Source organism: Saccostrea cucullata, unplaced genomic scaffold (assembly GCF_032062105.1).
Source record: "Saccostrea cucullata isolate Sc308-1 unplaced genomic scaffold, CSIRO_AGI_Scuc_v1 ctg606, whole genome shotgun sequence".
In the NCBI taxonomy this organism is placed as follows: domain Eukaryota; kingdom Metazoa; phylum Mollusca; class Bivalvia; order Ostreida; family Ostreidae; genus Saccostrea; species Saccostrea cuccullata.
In genome coordinates this window covers 118,754-138,386 of record NW_026919429.1, presented here as the reverse complement: position 1 = coordinate 138,386, position 19,633 = coordinate 118,754, and the positions used below count along the sequence as shown (strand labels likewise).

The 19,633-nt window shown below is 33.8% G+C and overlaps 1 protein-coding gene across 5 annotated transcripts in view; it reads left to right on the top strand.

The window, feature by feature from the left end:
• LOC134231347 (myosin-IIIb-like) overlaps positions 1 to 16,392 on the top strand; it is a 35,946-nt gene extending 19,554 nt beyond the window's left edge. The window contains exons 19-34 of one of the 5 annotated variants that reach the window (XM_062713299.1): positions 1,613 to 1,743; positions 2,236 to 2,250; positions 4,425 to 4,537; positions 5,318 to 5,467; positions 5,698 to 5,809; positions 8,401 to 8,563; positions 8,683 to 8,763; positions 8,967 to 9,125; positions 10,108 to 10,292; positions 10,994 to 11,272; positions 12,466 to 12,734; positions 12,899 to 12,967; positions 13,396 to 13,476; positions 13,559 to 13,636; positions 14,652 to 15,089; positions 15,416 to 16,392. In XM_062713299.1, coding sequence (XP_062569283.1) covers positions 1,613 to 1,743; positions 2,236 to 2,250; positions 4,425 to 4,537; positions 5,318 to 5,467; positions 5,698 to 5,809; positions 8,401 to 8,563; positions 8,683 to 8,763; positions 8,967 to 9,125; positions 10,108 to 10,292; positions 10,994 to 11,272; positions 12,466 to 12,734; positions 12,899 to 12,967; positions 13,396 to 13,476; positions 13,559 to 13,636; positions 14,652 to 15,089; positions 15,416 to 15,635 — 2,543 coding nt within the window. In that variant the 3' untranslated portion in view covers positions 15,636 to 16,392. Of the gene's footprint in view, positions 1 to 1,612; positions 1,744 to 2,235; positions 2,251 to 4,424; positions 4,538 to 5,317; positions 5,468 to 5,697; positions 5,810 to 8,400; positions 8,564 to 8,682; positions 8,764 to 8,966; positions 9,126 to 10,107; positions 10,293 to 10,993; positions 11,273 to 12,465; positions 12,735 to 12,898; positions 12,968 to 13,395; positions 13,477 to 13,558; positions 13,637 to 14,651; positions 15,094 to 15,415 lie in introns of those variants that run through there. The other 4 variants (XM_062713305.1, XM_062713314.1, XM_062713323.1 and 1 more) reach the window with 4 other exon arrangements.
• The last annotated feature ends 3,241 nt before the right edge of the window (positions 16,393 to 19,633 follow it).

Sequence of the window (19,633 nt, the reverse complement as noted above, 5' to 3'; positions counted from 1 at the left end):
GACAGATAACTCACTGACAAAGACAGGTAACTCACTGACAAAGACAGGTAACTCACTGACAAAGACAGGTAACCCACTGACAAAGACAGGTAACTCACTGACAGAGACAGGTCACTCACTGACATAGACAGGTTACTCACTGACAAAGACAGGTTACTCAATGACATACACAGATAACTCATTGACATAGACAGGTAACTCACTGACAAAGACAGGTAACTCACTGACAAAGACAGGTAACTCACTGACAAAGACAGGTAACTCACTGACAAAGACAGGTAACTCACTGACAAAGACAGGTAGCTCACTGACAAAGACAGGTAACTCACTGACAAAGACAGGTAACTCACTGACAAAGACAGGTAACCCACTGACAAAGACAGGTAACTCACTGACAAAGACAGGTAACTGACAGACATAGACAGGTAACTAACAAGTTATGAACAAAGAGAAGTTACTCAGTAACAAATACATGTAACACACAGACAAAGACAGGTATCTATAGTACACCACTGGCAAATGGTAAATCCTGGCAAATATAAGGTTGTACAAATACAGTTACCCACTAACAAAGTCATTTAATCCAGTGACTGAGAAATGTAGCTTTCTTACAATACAGGTAAATTACTGACATAGACAGGTAACCCACTGATGTAGACAGGTAACTCACTGACAAAGACAGGTAACCTGCTGACAAAGACAGGTAACTCACTGACAAAGAAGACAGGTAACTCCGTTAACAAGACAGGTAACTCCATCACCGACAAAGACAGGTAAAACACTGACAAAGACAGGTAACCCACTGAAAAAGACAGGTAACTCACTGACAAAGAAGGTAACTCACTGAAAAAGACAGGTAACTCACTGACAAAGACAGATAACTCACTGACAAAGACAGATAACTCTATCACTGACAAAGACAGGTAACTCACTGGCAAATATAAGGTTATACAAATACAGTTACCCACTGACAAAGTCAGGTAACTCCATTAACAAGACAGGTAACTCCATCACCGACAAAGACAGGTAACACACTGACAAAGACAGGTAACTCACAGACAAAGACAGGTAACTCACTGACAAAGACAGGTAACTCACAGACAAAGACAGGTAACACACAGACAAAGACAGGTAACTCACTGACAAAGACAGGTAACTCACTGACAAAGACAGATAACTCCATCACTAACAAAGACAGGTAACACACTGACAAAGACAGGTAACTCATTGACAATGACAGGTAACTCACTGACAAAGTATACAGGTAACTCTGTGAAAAAGACAAGTAACTCAATCACTGACAAAGACTTGTACTTCATTGACGAAGAGGTAACTTACAGACAAAGACAGTTAACTCGCTTGTCTGACAAAGTGAGGTAGCCCACTGACAAAGACATTTAACACACTGACAAAGATAGGTAACCCATGCAGGACACCTCAGACAAAGAAAAGTTCTCTCATTCAATAAATCACTGACTTAGAGGAGTTTTTCTTGCTGACAATTTTCCTTAGTAATTCTTTAATACAAATAAGTGTAAGCTTCTTTTAAAAAGGTACCCTTAATAATGATTTCTAAGTAGTTTGAAATGTGTATTTTTAATGTTAATTACAGGAAACCTAGCTGACGGCAGCATCCGGTCTAGTCGCCAGACCCCCAGCAGTACGGCGGGATCCCCAGGGAGTGCCGGCCCAATCACCATCATGTCGTACAACTCTAAATCCTCCAGCATGGGAGGGAGCCGGGTAAGATATCCACCAATCAGAACAAAGCATGAAATTCCCAGTGTTAAGTTAAATTTGTTAGATTTTGGAGTGCTGTCCATTGAACCCCTACCTTGGTAAATGGTCACAGTTCTGTGTTAGTTCACCAATTGCTACCACTTTATTTTGAGTACATAGAGTAAGATTTATAGAATCCCAGATAACTTGTTGTTTTTTTTCAATAAAAAAAAAATTTATAGCTTGTACAGTAACTATAGATATTGATTATCAGAGTTAAGACAAATGCTAAGAAAAAAATTAAAATAGTGCCATATTATTGATTATTGGGTGTCTTAAAAGTAAAAAAGAAGATTTCTTACTGAAGCTTAGATTTTCCTGTATCCCAGTTTATTTCAAATCATTTAAGATCCAGTGATCCCTTACATGTAATATAATTTCGTATCATTTTTTTCTCGTCATTTTTAGCCCACTGTCATGATATTTAGCTTGAATTTTGACACACTATTTTTGCAGATCTATGGTGCTCTTGTAAGTAATGGCATTGTCACCTTGCCATTCAAACATCCATGTAAACTTGTCATCTTGATTTCGTTTTTGCCACATCAAACTTAGCACTTAACAGTACTGTAATGTATTGACCTATGAGCTTTAGTACAAATTCTCAGTTTTAAGTGTTTTGCATTTTATATATCATCATCCAACATTCATTTGCTAACTAATATGAAGAATGTTAAAGCCTATGTGTTTAACTATATCAATATGCAGTGTTAGGTTTTAGTCAGTTTTTAGTCAATTTCAGTTTTCTTAAATAGACGTATTTAATTAATTATTAAAACCTTGCATGCAAACATGTACTTAATATTTGATTTAAAAATTCAGATGCTATTATAAAAAATAAAACTAAGCTATTTTTTTGATGGCAGTAAGTGTATTAAAATTAGAAAAAAAAAAACTTGAGAAACTTTATTTTTATATTATGATATAAAGTATTGCCTGGGCTGATATATGTACAGCCAAAAACTAATCAAAATTGTGCATGTAATCATTATAATACCTGGCTAGATAGGAATAAAAGATTGATTTTTCATATGTATGCATGTAGTCTAGAATATCTGAAGGTATAACCACTATTGACCATGTCAAACTCATGTTGAAAGTCAAATTTCTGTAAAAACTTTACCCATACAATAAAACTACATCTACCTCACTGTGGAAGTGTTAAAATATGTAGGTTTAAAAGGTGTAAGTTTCATTGGTTAAATTGATTTATAAATAAAGTTTTCTTCACTGTCGTTAGTTATAAAACAAAATAGTCATTTATTTTACACAAACAACAAACAACAAAATCTGTTACGTACACTACACTTGGTCACATTGTGAATAGTATGAAATTTATATGGTACTCACAAATATTCAATACATATATATTTCCACAAAAGTTAGTGGTTAGTATGGTCATAATCAATATTTAATTGATCCTGAAATTAGAATTCTACATTTTATATTTAATTATGTGCACCCTGAGGAGCAATCTAATTAAAATTAGACATTCCAAATCCGGCTTCTCAACCATCTAATAACATCCCATTCGGGGTCACATCAGAGTGACATTTTGATTATGAATAAACACAAAAATTTTGGCAAATCAGATTCAAGCTTTGGTAAACAATTCTAAAGCTAGTTCCATGGCTACATATCATCATTATTGATACTGTCTAACTTTGAATCGAAGTAATTTTTTGTAAAAATTGATATAGCCTGTCAGTTTGGCATCCTTATGTGAATAACGCAAACCAAAAAGCACAAACTACATGCATGTATACAAGATCCCGCAAGTCACATTCATACATAACACAGCTTTTGCAATGCATATTTTGTTTACTACAAAACTCCTTGGGCGTTTAGGTTAGGGAGTGAAAAGAACTATAAGCCAAGATTATGGAGGTAACGATTTTATTGGCTAATCTAAAGTGTGCTTTGACGTGACCCCAAGTGGGATGTTGTTAGATGTTTGTGAAGCGGTAGCAAATTTGGAAAATCTTATTTTAATTAGATTGCCTGAGGTGTTCATGTTAATATTTAGATTTTAAACATAAGTAAAACTTTATTAATTCTTTCATTCTTTGAATTTTGTTTTCGTATTTCATTTTCTTCCAAATTAAATGGTGTGTTTTCAAAACTGTAATGAATTAATGAGCTGTTGTGATTTTTTTCTAATCCTTTTTCTACGTATTACATAACTATTTACTAGATTTAGACATACATGTAGGTTTAGTGTAGTCTTAACTTTTTTACTTGATGAAAATGTGTTACGAAAATTTCATTTTCTATGGAAACTATTTCTTTTTTAATGAATTTTAATGAAGGAATTGAAGTTAGTCAAGATTACATGACATTGGTATTTTCTTTCACACATTTAACACAATATTTGAGTTGGAGACAAAAGCAGTCCAAGATGGGTGTAGGAAATTGCCTTAACTAACAAATGATTTTTGGTGAAGTGTTAATATGTTTTACTGCTTTCTCTGTTGGTATACAGACTTCTTCAGACAAGTGTGCAAGTGAATATGTATCACTGAACATGAGGTGTTAGGGCAACAACTAACAAGTAACTGGGGATGAATACCAATATCAATTCCATTTCTGTTTTTCAATATATTTAAATGTACATAAAATGAAATTGATTTAATCTGAAATTGTAGGGGTCGGGATCCACAAGTATGACCAAAATTCAGCAGACTGTGGCGACGTACTTCCGATACTCTCTGATGGATCTGTTGGCAAAGATGGTGGCAGGATCTCCCCATTTTGTCAGGTAAACTCAAGCTTATAGGTAAACTCAAGTCAGATAAATCAAGTCAGATAAACCTAGGTCAGGTAAACTCAAGTAGGGCAAACACAAGTCAGGGTAACTCAAGTCAAGCAAACCCAAGTCAGATTTACTCAAGTCAGGTAAACCCGTCAGGTTAACTCAAGTCAGGCAAACCCAAGTCAGATTTACTCAAGTCAGGTAAACCCGTCAGGTTAACTAAAGTCAGGCAAACCCAAGTCAGATTTACTCAAGTCAGGTAAAACTCAAGTCAGACAAACCCAAGTTAGATTAACTCAAGTCAGGCAAACCCAAGTCAGGTAAAACTCAAATCAGATAAACCCAAGTCAGGTTAAATCAAGTCGGGTAAAACTCAATTCAGGTAAAGTCAATCAGTCGGATAGAAATAGAGACATCTGCAAACGTGCTGTGTGAAAAATATCCCCCATGCTCGCTGAAGAGATGGTCTTTCTAATGACTACCACAGGGTAAAGATAATGAATTTGTTTGAAGATTTTCAAAAAAGTTTCAAAACAAATTTTGCCATTTGATCAGTCTTTGCTACTTCATTTGCATGCTTTGTATGATACTACGTCATGTATATGTAATGTTTCAGTGTCCGGTAATTGTTTGGACTTCATCTTTGTCTTTTATGAGTTTTTCTGAATAATATCCAATCAAAATCTGAGACATTCTTGAACATTACTGAGCTATAACTTGAGGATTATGTTGTTGTATCTATAATTTACTTCTCCTAATGCTGTTTTATTTTTGGGTGTATTTCAGATGTATTCGTCCTAATGAACAGAAGCTTCCAGATGACTTTGAGCCTGACAAGGTGACAATACAGCTCCGTTATACTGGTGTACTGGAGACCACTCGAATCAGGAGGGAGGGATACTCTCACAGAATTCCTTTTGCTGAATTCCTTAAAAGGTACATTGATGGAGTTTAAAGAGACATCCTGAATCAATAAACTGTCAGTTTTTTGTACAGCAAAAAGCACATACACTGTACATGTATTAGAAACCTTTTCATTCCCTATTTCTTTTATAATATTTATTATAAGGTAAAGAAGAAATAGAAAGCCTTTTGATTGGAATGGTAAATCACATATGTTTAAGTAAATGAGTCTAAGTTACCTTACCCGTCCTTTTGTCATACAGGTACTCCATGCTGGCGTATAGGTGGGATGAGAGGGTGGATTATACCAGGGACTGCTGCTTCACTCTGCTGGACAGACTGAATATGTCACTGTATCAGTTAGGAAAAACTAAGGTATACAGACTGAATATGTCACTGTATCAGTTAGGAAAAACTAAGGTATACAGAATGAATATGTCACTGTATCAGTTAGGAAAAACTAAGGTGTACAGACTGAATATGTCACTGTATCAGTGAGGAAAAACTAAGGTATACAGACTGAATATGTCACTGTATCAGTTAGGCAAAACTAAGGTATACAGACTGAATATGTCACTGTATCAGTTAGGAAAAACTAAGGTATACAGACTGAATATGTCACTGTATCAGTTAGGAAAAACTAAGGTATACAGACTGAATATGTCACTGTATCAGTTAGGAAAAACTAAGGTATACAGACTGAATATGTCACTGTATCAGTTAGGAAAAACTAAGGTATAATTATACAGACTGAATATGTCACTGTATCAGTTAGGAAAAACTAAGGTATAATTATACAGACTGAATATGTCACTGTATCAGTTAGGCAAAACTAAGGTATACAGACTGAATATGTCACTGTATCAGTTAGGCAAAACTAAGGTATACAGACTGAATATGTCACTGTATCAGTTAGGAAAAACTAAAGTATACAGACTGAATATGTCACTGTATCAGTTAGGAAAAACTAAGGTATAATTATACAGACTGAATATGTCACTGTATCAGTTAGGCAAAACTAAGGTATACAGACTGAATATGTCACTGTATCAGTTAGGAAAAACTAAGGTATACAGACTGAATATGTCACTGTATCAGTTAGGAAAAACTAAGGTATAATTATACAGACTGAATATGTCACTGTATCAGTTAGGAAAAACTAAGGTATAATTATACAGACTGAATATGTCACTGTATCAGTTAGGCAAAACTAAGGTATACAGACTGAATATGTCACTGTATCAGTTGGGAAAAACTAAAGTATAATTATACAGACTGAATATGTCACTGTATCAGTTAGGCAAAACTAAGGTATAATTATACAGACTGAATATGTCACTGTATCAGTTAGGCAAAACTAAGGTATACAGACTGAATATGTCACTGTATCAGTTAGGAAAAACTAAGGTATACAGACTGAATATGTCACTGTATCAGTTAGGAAAAACTAAGGTATAATTATACAGACTGAATATGTCACTGTATCAGTTAGGCAAAACTAAGGTATACAGACTGAATATGTCACTGTATCAGTTAGGAAAAACTAAAGTATACAGACTGAATATGTCACTGTATCAGTTAGGAAAAACTAAGGTATAATTATACAGACTGAATATGTCACTGTATCAGTTAGGCAAAACTAAGGTATACAGACTGAATATGTCACTGTATCAGTTAGGAAAAACTAAGGTATACAGACTGAATATGTCACTGTATCAGTTAGGAAAAACTAAGGTATAATTATACAGACTGAATATGTCACTGTATCAGTTAGGAAAAACTAAGGTATAATTATACAGACTGAATATGTCACTGTATCAGTTAGGCAAAACTAAGGTATACAGACTGAATATGTCACTGTATCAGTTAGGAAAAACTAAAGTATAATTATACAGACTGAATATGTCACTGTATCAGTTAGGAAAAACTAAGGTATAATTATACAGACTGAATATGTCACTGTATCAGTTAGGCAAAACTAAGGTATACAGACTGAATATGTCACTGTATCAGTTAGGAAAAACTAAGGTATACAGACTGAATATGTCACTGTATCAGTTAGGAAAAACTAAGGTATAATTATACAGACTGAATATGTCACTGTATCAGTTAGGAAAAACTAAGGTATAATTATACAGACTGAATATGTCACTGTATCAGTTAGGCAAAACTAAGGTATACAGACTGAATATGTCACTGTATCAGTTAGGAAAAACTAAGGTATACAGACTGAATATGTCACTGTATCAGTTAGGAAAAACTAAGGTATACAGACTGAATATGTCACTGTATCAGTTAGGAAAAACTAAGGTGTACAGACTGAATATGTCACTTTATCAGTTAGGAAAAACTAAGGTGTACAGACTGAATATGTCACTGTATCAGTTAGGAAAAACTAAGGTATACAGACTGAATATGTCACTGTATCAGTTAGGAAAAACTAAGGTGTACAGACTGAATATGTCACTGTATCAGTTAGGAAAAACTAAGGTATAATTATACAGACTGAATATGTCACTGTATCAGTTAGGAAAAACTAAGGTATAATTATACAGACTGAATATGTCACTGTATCAGTTAGGAAAAACTAAGGTATACAGACTGAATATGTCACTGTATCAGTGAGGAAAAACTAAAGTATACAGACTGAATATGTCACTGTTTCAGTTAGGAAAAACTAAGGTATAATTATACAGACTGAATATGTCACTGTATCAGTTAGGAAAAACTAAGGTATACAGACTGAATATGTCACTGTATCAGTTAGGCAAGACTAAGGTATAGTCTATCAGAATACTAATGTCATTTTTATTTGGATAATCAGTATTAAAATACAGTAAAAGATGATCAAAGCATACACAATCAACTTACCTGATAAAACAGATAAATTCCTGCAAAGTATAGCTTAAATGTAAGACGTAGAAGATAAGCCCATTGACAATCATATTTTGTCCTAATTTTACCAGGTTTTCCTAAAGTATTACCATGTAGAACAATTAGCTAGAATGTATGAGGAAAGGAACAAGAAAATAACGTGTATCCAAGCAGCAATCCGCAGATATCTAGCTATCAGTCAATACCACAGACTTAAATGGCAGAGAGAGAAGGCCGTGACCAAAATTCAAGCATGTGAGTAGATTTCTGTGTAGCCTTTACTTGTTTCTTAGATCAGAGAAATGATGCACACAAAAATTATTTGCTTTAAATGTTTTTTGTATAGGATATAAATTCTGATGTATTGTTTACAGGTATAAGAATGTATTTAGCAAGAAGAGAGTATAAAAAATTGTATATTGCACAGAAAACATCAGCTGTTCAACTACAGAAAGGTATATACTTTGAATTGCATTGTTTAAAAAAATATATATACATTATGATGCATATTTATCATTTTTCAAGCAGCAATTAAACAATTTTAAATAATGATTAAAATATTCCTATCGCTTTTTATTCATTTATTTCTTTTGACAAAATATTAAAGAACTCAAGATGATTTCAGTTTTGATCACAACCTTTTAATTTCTATTTTTAGTGTTCAGGGGTTACCTAGCGAGAAAGAAGGTACAACCAATGATAGCCGAGAGGAAGAAGGCAGCTACTACAATACAGGCCAGACTCAGGGGGTACTTTGTCAGACAGAAACAGAAAAATGCCAAAAAGGAGCAGGAGAGTGCACTCAAAATCCAGAGAGGTAGGTTATACACTAACAAGCTTGTGTTAGTAGTCTTAAATTCCAGAGAGATAGGGTACTAACAAGGTTGTCAAAGTTCTCCCAGAGTCTACAGCGGTATGGCTATACCAGCAGGCTTGTCAAATATGAGTTGTCTTTTCTTTGATGGGCATGTGTGTTTATTGTATGATTTAAACATGCTCTTTACATTTTCTGAAATTCCAGCAACACTGGGGAAAAAACACATTATATTCTGTTTCAAATTATTTTTAATACTTGTAATTTTCTCCCAACTGTGAATTAGAAGAAATGTTTTGTTTTAAATGAGTTGTTCAATTTTGATGTCTATTTCAAATGAATTTTAGTACAAAAATTTTGTCAATGTTCAGAATTCAATTATAAATTTAAAATGTTTACAGAGCAAACATTGGCAAACATTTCAGTCAACAAGCTATGCATATATATTAGCATAAAAGTGGTAAAAATTCCATGTGCTGTACCATTCATATCAGGTCATTATTTTAATCATGGCCTTTGTTTACGAAAAGAACGTTAGAAATTTGAGATTTATATTTACCCTGTCTTAATTTTGTAAAAATAAGTTACTGAGGATAAATTTTCTCATACTGTCTTTTTAAGATCAAGAGATTGGTAAGGATCAGGTGAAGTAGTCTAGTGACACATAGTGATGTAGTTCTATTTTTGCCAAACGAGTGTGACTGACTTACTTTCTAATGTTAATTGATTCTTCTTTGAAAAAAGTATTTATTCAGTAGCATAATTTCTATGTAGTTGCTATGTAGTTTTGAAAAAATACTTTTATTTTCATTTTAGAATTTAAATGAATCTTTAAGTTTCTAATCATTTTTTCGTAATAAAGTTCTAGCCATTTTAGATTGACACCAATTTCCTAAAAAAGAAGCCTTTCATCCATGTTTCAATTAAAAATTAACTGCCAGATATATAAAAAATGTTTTTAAGCTTGATCGTTTCTATTTGGCAGCCTTTCGCTCAAAGAAAGCTAAACAGGCCAGTCAGCAGCTACAAGTTCAGAAACAGATGGACAAGGTGAGAGCAGTGGTGGTGATACAGAGCTTCCTCAGAATGTGGCAGACCAGGGCTAAATACCAGAAACTGCTGGAATTCAGGTCACAGAAAGAGATTCAACTCAGCATCTTCACACAACAGGTAATTAGGTCACAGTACGCAGGTAAATAGATAGAGATTTGATTACACATAACCTGTCCCCATCGGGCCCTTGAGGCCGTGGTTGAAATGTTTTAGCTCATTGAAATTTTGACCAATGCGAGTAAAGCATAGTCGGAGGATATTTATCACTCTCTTGCAGTAAAGGAAATATTTCTTGTATACTGTTGACGTCAGTTGTTGATTTCAATTGCGATGGAAACAAAACTTGCCTCTGACTGAATATGATGTCACAATAGAGAGGCGTAAATATTCAAGATTACGACACTTTCTGTGATCAAGCAGCCATGGGTAGGAGAGAGCAATATGCGGACTCCGGACCGTGGCTTGAGACGATGTCTTGGCCCTTGAGTTAAATGTTTTAGTTCAGTTGACTTGGGTATTCCACTCTCTCTGTTCCTGTCCATTGTACTCTGTCATGCATTGGTCAAAAACTTTTGAACATATAGGTGTATTTATCTTATGTGAAATCATTTTGTAATCATTTTGTTTGGGGGGGGGGGGGGGGGGGGGGGGGGGGTAATTTGATCATGTTTTGTTAAAACATACACTTTTGAAAATTAAAGCTCTATCTCTCTCTCTTTTACTTCTGTTTTAGCAGTTTTAGCCCTGAGAAATCACATGATACTCAGTTGACCATCAAAGCCAAAAGGACTCATGCTATTTGTTAATTTTTCTTTAAGGTGGAATTGTACAACAAAGAGAAGTATGATATTATGGTGAAAAACAACTCACCTGTACATGTGTCATCAGGACAACCTCCTAAATCCCCTGTCAAAGCTGTTAATGACACAGACATTTATGCTGTCCCCCACAAAAGGAGAGCCCCTCCCCCTCCAAAATCTCCCCCTACACTAGAGAAACCCCCACCTGATGTGGGGGAGGAGAGATTGGACCACATGAGGAAGATAAGGGAACTGAAAACAGTGATGCCAACACAAGAGACCAGCTACTATGATCAGGTAACACAAGTTACATATTTATAGAAGTTGGATAATATTTGCAAAGTTAAGAGTTATCTCTCTTTTGAAGCAGCACATCAAGAAATTCTTTGTTTTTTACCTACTTTTATAATACATGTACATGAAACTCGGCATACTGAGTTCAAATCTTATTTTAAATACAGATTTTCACCTTAGGAAGATAATAAAAATGTTAACTTTAGGCCAGGTAAAATTAATCTTTAGATTCTCATCCTAATTTGCTAAAAAATTGGGGCGGGTGGGCGGATTTTATTTTTTATTTTTTATAATTGTTAAATTGTAAGTATTAACAAAACATGGACTTTCCGTACACATTTTTTCATTATGTTAATGCCAATATGAATAGATTTTATTTTTTTCATATTCTTTTAAATATGTTAGAGAAAATTCTTGCTTAAATTATTAGATATTTATTGTTAATTAACAAATTATCGCACGGCACACGCAAAACAAAATGAGGTGGGGTTCTGATATCAATAAATTTTGTATGCATGACTATTCCCACCTTCCTCAAAAATTGGATTGTTCTTGAGACTTGACATGTTCGACAATAAAATAGGTCATATTTCCAAAATCTATAAAATATTCTAATAAAATATCCTACCAAAAAAACCTAGACCTGAACAGGTTTGATATTTAACATTTTCTTAGCATTAAACATTCTCTAAAGCCTGCCTACAATGTTTTATTTTTTTTTTCAAATCAAAATCACACACAGTTGGAGATCGTTTAAACTTGACCAGGTGTCATTTTGCATGTCTATTTTTTAAACTTAGTTTTAAAAAATCTTTAAAAACTTACTCATGAATGGCAGTAATGGTATCTAGATGTGTTTATGCTATTATTTTTTCTCTGCCTTCTCTATACTGACAAATAATCTTTTCCTTACATATTTAAACTGTTTTTATTGCCGATTTTTCTACATTCTTCACATGGCTCTTTTGCTATAAATAGCGACACGCGACTTTTAATACAGACGGGAGATAACTCTTAAACTTCACCTAAATTCTTACTGAATAAAAATACATGAAAATGCCTTTATTAACACCCAAAAATCAAAATAAAAAACGCCGGGGCGGGACATTTTGAGAGGGGCGGGCGGGGATGAGAATCTAAAGATTAATTTTATCTGGCCTTATGCTGAAACTATTTTTTGAATGCCAAATTTACAGATTAATGGAGTGTCAAGTCATGTTGTAAATGGATATCCTCATGAGGAGGAACAGAATGAAGCTCCTCCACAACAGAACAGAAGTCCTCACACAGAGGACAGAGTTGAGGAGCAAAGACAGGACAGAGCTGAGGACCAGAGACAAAACAGAGTTGAGGGCCAGAGACAAGAGGTCCCGGAGTCCTCAGTTGGGAAGGACAGCCCGGTACTGTTGGTGAAGGCAGAGGTCTACCCCCAGCCTCAGTTACCAGAGCATCTCAGGAAACGAGGGTCAGTCAGTGCAGAGAGGTCACAGTTCTCAAATAATAACAAGCCTTCTTTGCTTTACAAAAAAAATACTTCTTAAGGTTCCTTGGTCCAATTATATGATCGATAATTTTCAGTAGAATGAATGGCATAAAAATTTATATAAAGTGAAATAAATATTTTACTAGGGAGGAGAAAGAGATTATGAAGCCAGAAAACATCAGCTACTATGATCAGTTTTCACATTCCATAAAGAGGTAAGCCAAAATATCCCAAATCCTCATATAAACAGTGTTTGAAAAAGAATTTTATCCGTGCACCACTGATAATTTCAATAAAATCCTGGCTTGTGATTAGTTATCAGCTGTCATGTACAGCTGTCATGTAAGGAAAGTGAAATACTTGTACATTAGGTCACTGGAAAATAAAAAAAAAAACATGGTCAATTTGGAGTCATCATTCTTTGTAAATACATTCAGTCACTAAAATGTCGGTTTGAATTACACTGAACATGTATATTTCTTTTGTAATTTAGCAAAAACAGTGATTCAGAAATGATGGAGGCAGAATTATGCCTGTTATGATGAAGAAAATAAGAAAAAAATTACATATTACATTTAGACCCCTGATGTCATTTGCTGTTAATATACTTAAGCATTATAAATATTTTATTATCCTCCTACAGTTCTTATGAGGTTCCAAAAGACCAGATCATCGACTGGGACAAACCGTTGGTTGAGGCCCATGATCAGAGTCTGAGGGGAAGGTAAGGACCTAACACAATCCTTATAAACAAATTCTCATAATTACATTGTTAGTGGTTTTCATGGAGTATTTCATGTTTATAGCAAAAAGAACAAAGCAGGGACGGAGGAATTTGAGAGATCACGGGCCGCAAGGAGTATTGCTGAGGCAATTCTGGCTAAGTCAGTGTCTTGTGTCACTCTGTTGATTTTGTGGTGTGGTGTGGTGTGTGTTTAATATTAACAATTTGTGATCTAGGGGAACTTTATTTCATTCACACTGTAGCCACAGTAGGTGTCTTAGAATTTAGGGTGAAAGGGAGTACTTGCTATCGTGAAGTTCGTATTTATTAGATGGACAATGTTCCTGCACATTAGGGATATGGTGTTTCCCTTCATCATTTGGTGGTCATGTGCTTTTGTAGTGTGCACTAACTTTCACGATGGACCATAAATTAATGATTGCTATATGAGGATTGTTAATTTTTTACCAAAGGAAACTTGATGTTTGCAGTCATTTTCCTATAAGAATATATATATATTATATTTTATTTTCTAGCATCTCCTAAGTAATGAATAATGCACTTTACGTGTACATGTATTAACTATTCTGCTTTCTAGTCACAGTCAGTCAGAAATGACTGGTTCATAAATACTGTAAACATTTAGCATTTAGCAGTGTACTCCATTTAGCACTGTTGGCAAAAGGCCTATTTTTTTTCAATCAAGTACATTTATCACTCTATGTCTTGTATGTTATACATGTACACTGTATTTTTATAGCTAACACATTCAAAAACCCTTAATCAAATCTACCCAAACTTATTGACAAATTAATTTCCACCTATCATCTTGCAAGCCAAATAATAGTAAATGGTACTTTATCTGAATTGCTTTATTCATTAAATCAGGAATGTGTACTGTAAATCACTTTTTATTTACGAGGACTTTATTTTCACGTAATTACGAGAGACGGTATGCTCACAAAATTTTCATTCTCGCGTATATAAGAATTCCTTAAGATTATATAGAGCAATGACCACAATTTGTGAAAATTTTGTCTCGCTAATAAAGAGTCAATGACTATCTCGCGAAAATAAGGTGTCACGAAAATTAAGTGATCTACAGTATTTACCTTTTACTTGTAGATTACATTTAATGATTTGAATGTTTTAATGTTTTTTTCTATTCTTGACAGTGGTTCTATTAATGGCCTGAGACCAACACCTTCAGAGATCAGCAAAGACCCCTCATCTTACAAGGAGGAATTTTACAAAGAAAGCAACAAACAGGAGATGGCCAAGACTCTAGAGAGACAAGTCAGCAATAGTTCAGCTGGTCACTGGAACCACCGACAGAGACAGGAGGGAGAGGAACCAAGGGAGGGTTTACCCAGACCCCCCACCCCTCCCCCACCTCCCCCTCCCCCACCCGCAATGAAGCGGGATCCACCTACTTTCTTCATTCCTCCTCCCCCTTCAGAACCTCCCCCTCCCATCCCTACCAGTGTTACTCCTCCATTTTCCATTGGAATTCCTGTGAGAAATGGAAATCCCTCTGTCAGCAATGGTGTATCCAATGGTATTCCCAATGGTGTACCATCTCCCTCTGCACTTGCTAAAGTCAAGTTCCAGTTGTAAGTCCTGTCTTTGTTATTGTCATTAATGTTAATGTCAAATGTTTTGTAACTTGAATTTTTAGTGCTTGAAACATAAGTTGTTAAAATTAAAAGCTTAGGATTTTTAGCTGTTCAAGTTACAAATCTGTATTTGTTTGTTGCTTTCTGTGTTTATACTATCAGTATTCTAGCCAGATTTCCACCCAAATTTTAAACATTCATATTTTAAATATTTAATCTTTTTCTGAGTATGTTATTTAATTTGAATGCTGCCAATGATTGGCAGTAGAAGCTAAGCTGTATTTGATATTTCATCAGACTTATAAGTTTATTAACTATTACAGGAAGCCGTCTGTAATTCCACCCTCCAAGATGAATGGAACGGGAGATATTGCCCAGGAGTTAAGTAATGGTATAGACTTCAGAGGTCGATTAAAAAAGACAAACTTTGACTTAGAGCAGGGAATCAGACGAAAAGATCCCAACTCTGTTACACAAATAGACTTCCGTCATTTACTACGGAAAACAGGGAAGATTAAATTCGAGGAGGAGGAAGAGGAGTAGAGATGACCTACATATCTTTATAATTAGGTTACCGTGACCCATTTAGGGTAGAAGAGGAATAGAGATAACCTAGCTGTCTTTATAATTACATTATATGGGTCACTGTAGAAGAGGAGAGTGGCAGAAATGTGGTCACATAGGATTAGTGCTGTTGAAAATGAACATATTGTGATATATTAATGTTTACACAAACATCCGACTGTGATAATATCTGCAGAAAGTTCTTATCAAGGTAGCAAAGACATGACAGAAAACAAATTTCTGCCTTGCAAAAAATGTTAAACTGCAAACAGATTGTTAGCAAAGTATCACCATTTATTGGGTTTTCCTTTGTTTATTTTTATCATAATTAGTGTAGGGGGATCATGAACATGGATGATTTCATCTATATTGAAGTAACTGATGCATACTCTGTCATGTAATATGAAACATTTGTATATCTTTCTGTTTTTATTCCTCATGCTCATTGGTCTTCCTTTAATGTCAGGCTATACTTTGGATTGTGTTTCTGTCTATGTCCATGTTGGATTCCTGTCAATGTCTGTCTGTTTGTTGGAAGACTTTCCTATTTTATTTATACACTAAAATCAAGCTCACTATCTTATGTGCAATCATGACACAATTTTTATGTTAAAACATTGGTGATTTATCCACCATTAAACTCATTCCTTCTGTTTCATGTTATTTACCATAATTGTTCACCCTATACATTTTACAAAACACTGTATGTATATTACATGTATTTATTCTAAAGCTTTAAGAGACATATATATACAAGATTTATATATACATATATGTTTAAGATGTGTTTCACTTTAGAATGGCTTTTATCTTTACTATTTTGAAAGTGTGTTGATATTTTAATATCTCCATATTGTTTTTAAGCATTAAATATTTTCTTTTGAACAGTTGATCTGTGAAGAATATTGATATATTGATAGATTTTTACACGAGTATGATAATGGCATTCCATGACCAATGAAAACATATTAATTAATGAAGTTATAATCAGCATTATCAACCGTTACAAACAAAACAGAAAATAAAGATGTGTTGCTTTGGGAGAAAATCCCGACTTATTTAGAGGAAATTAAATTTTGAACATTTATTTCCATATGTCTTCAATTCTTATTTCTACAATATGTTTTCCACAACTGTTCATCAGTGAATCATTTACATACAGCTGTATATATAAACAGCGAGTCATAAGATCTACATTCATTTTAATAGCAACTGTAGCAAATCCATTTAATAACCAGTCCTTCTATAGTTTTTGTGTTCCAACCTTTGTTTGCAAATATGCATAAATACTTAAATTAATGCTTATGTATAAAACTTAATTCCTCTAGTTATTCAGGAAAACTCAATGAATTCCATGAACAGATATGCTTTTGTATTATTTAATTCCTATATTTTAGATATGGTATATATATTTTTTCTTTTCAGTTTAACACTTACTTTTGGGACCTAATTTTTTGTCATCAGCTTATTTTGTTTTTTTTTATTGTAAAGTTGTACATGTGTTACGAAGACCTTGCATGTAAAAGGGATATTTCAGTATTCCTAACAACTTTGATATTTTTGGATTTTCCTGGTATGAGGTGTTCTGTGGTTGTGTATCCATTGTCCCATCATTTTGTAAACAGATTATTTTTGGATTAACACACTATTTTACAGAATCATTAACAGAAGGGAGCAATGTTCATGAATTTATTAGTTGGGTCCAAAGGAATGACATTACAAGTTAATTTACATACAATTTCATGCTTGTGCATGTAAATATTTATTTTATATATGCAAATCTTAATGTTAAAAAAATTTTTATTTGTATCAAAAGATACATGATGAGAAAGCTAGGTCTTACTGTACGTTATTTTAATTTTGAGAGAAAACTGGCTATAGGGACACATCCCTTAAAATTAATCAATGCATACATAAATATCAAACCAACCTGTGAATTAAACTGACTTTTTCCAAATAAAATGTGCCATTTAGCCCACATATCACAATTAAAGTTAACATGTATGGTTGTGAGACACCCCCTCCCCTTATTTTGAGTAAAGAATAACGAAATGATAATTTATATTTGGAGTATCTTAAGAAGAAATTACATGTTATTTTTCTTGTCTAGTGATATACATGTTCAAAGTATTTTATTTAGATATATGAAACTTATTTTTACATATTTATCTGTCTCTTTTCTAAAATTTATGTTGAGTAAAACTGATCAATGACTGATTACTTGGAATAATTCAGATCAATTAATAAGGCCATCTTTAGAAAATTGTTTGGTATCCCTTTTCCGACCAACTGGCTAAAAATTGCTAGACTCAAAATTTTTAAACCACCAAGAAGCAATTTTGTTTATTTTTTAAGTACTCTGGAAAATAGAATTAAAATATTAGAATTAAAAATTTTCTGAGAAAAAATTCTCACCTACCTACCAACCCAATATTTTTGAATCGGGAGATGGCAACCAAACAATTTTTAACAGGTGGCCTAAATTGAAAATTCATATTTTTTCTTTAGCAAAGCTGTCATATTTTCATGGTCTGTGGATTAGCTTTACCCTTAACATATTATATACATATATATTCTTGATTTATGAACTTGATTCCACACAGTTTAAGAATTATATTCTTTATGCATAAGGTACAATTTTACGGTTGTTATATCAAGTTCTTTAATATATGGTGGTGCTGTTCATCAACAGTAGAAATAAAAGGATATTGAAAATATTATTTAGTTTGGCATTGTTTATTTTATTTAAGGTACTTCGATCCTCAGGTCCTGAAAATAAGGAGCTGGATAATTGAAAAATGATTCCAAATGTGTGTCTGAATTCTCAAAATAATGTTTTTAGCCATTGTATTTCTTCAAACTTCATCATTCAACTTAATTGTGTTATATAGGGAAAATTATCAAATCTTGAATATATTTTCAGGAAATGCGAATTAGATTACCTGCTATGCCTGCTATTCTAATTGAAAATTGATCAAGAAATATATTTTCAATAAAATTATAGGTATCCAGGCATTTGGAGAAAAAAGTATTTTTTTCATACTTAATATTTTAAAATACATAGTGTAAAATGTTTATACATGTACTATGGTTATATAACATCACAAATCACTTCTATTTGCATATCACGCTAACAGCATGGGTATCAAAGACTAGATTACAGGATATCCGATTTCTATTAGAATGCATTTATTTTTTGTACTTCATGGGGTACAAATTTCAATTTTTTTACAAGGCTGTTTCTAAGACTTTGAAAAATCTTGAATCATATTGAGGTTCATAGAATGAAAATTGTTGCATGGAAAAGATTTCGATTTCAAGCTTAGCTTAATTTTGAGACCTTTTAAATTAAGTAACTTATTTAACAGTTATCTTTCCTTGCTGAGGATCGGAGTACCTTAAGCTAGTCAAGTTTTGTTGAACTGCACTCTGTAACTGAGAATTTCTATATCCACTCCTCTAAAATTGCCTGTTAATAATACCATGTTTTATTTCATCTGCTGACTTGTAGGCTAAGTATAACCTCTCCAGCCCTTTAACAGCTCTTTAAATATTTGTTTAATGTTTTACTTTGAAGGGATTATGACTAACCAAGAGCTATTCATTTCTCATATCTTCACAGAGGAGGTTCTAGGGGCGTGGATCACACACTTTGTTTAACTAACTCTGTTTGATGTTGCCCGCCCCAATAGCGGCAGCGTAACACATTAGCAGACGTCGGAATTCAATTCCAGGAGGGAACGAAAGGGTTTGGTTGCTTGACCGATCGTCTGCAAAATTGTAAACTTATTAATGACGCCCTACATCAATATATTGTACATTCACTGAAAAGAAAGTTCACTGCCTCGTGATATGCAGTGTAGGGCTGGTAAAAAAGCGATCAATATTTCATAGATTCTCTGGAGAGGAACTACTCCTATTTTAGTGCCCATTTGAATATACCTGCCTTAATCCTTTGATCGTACCGCCGTGGTAGT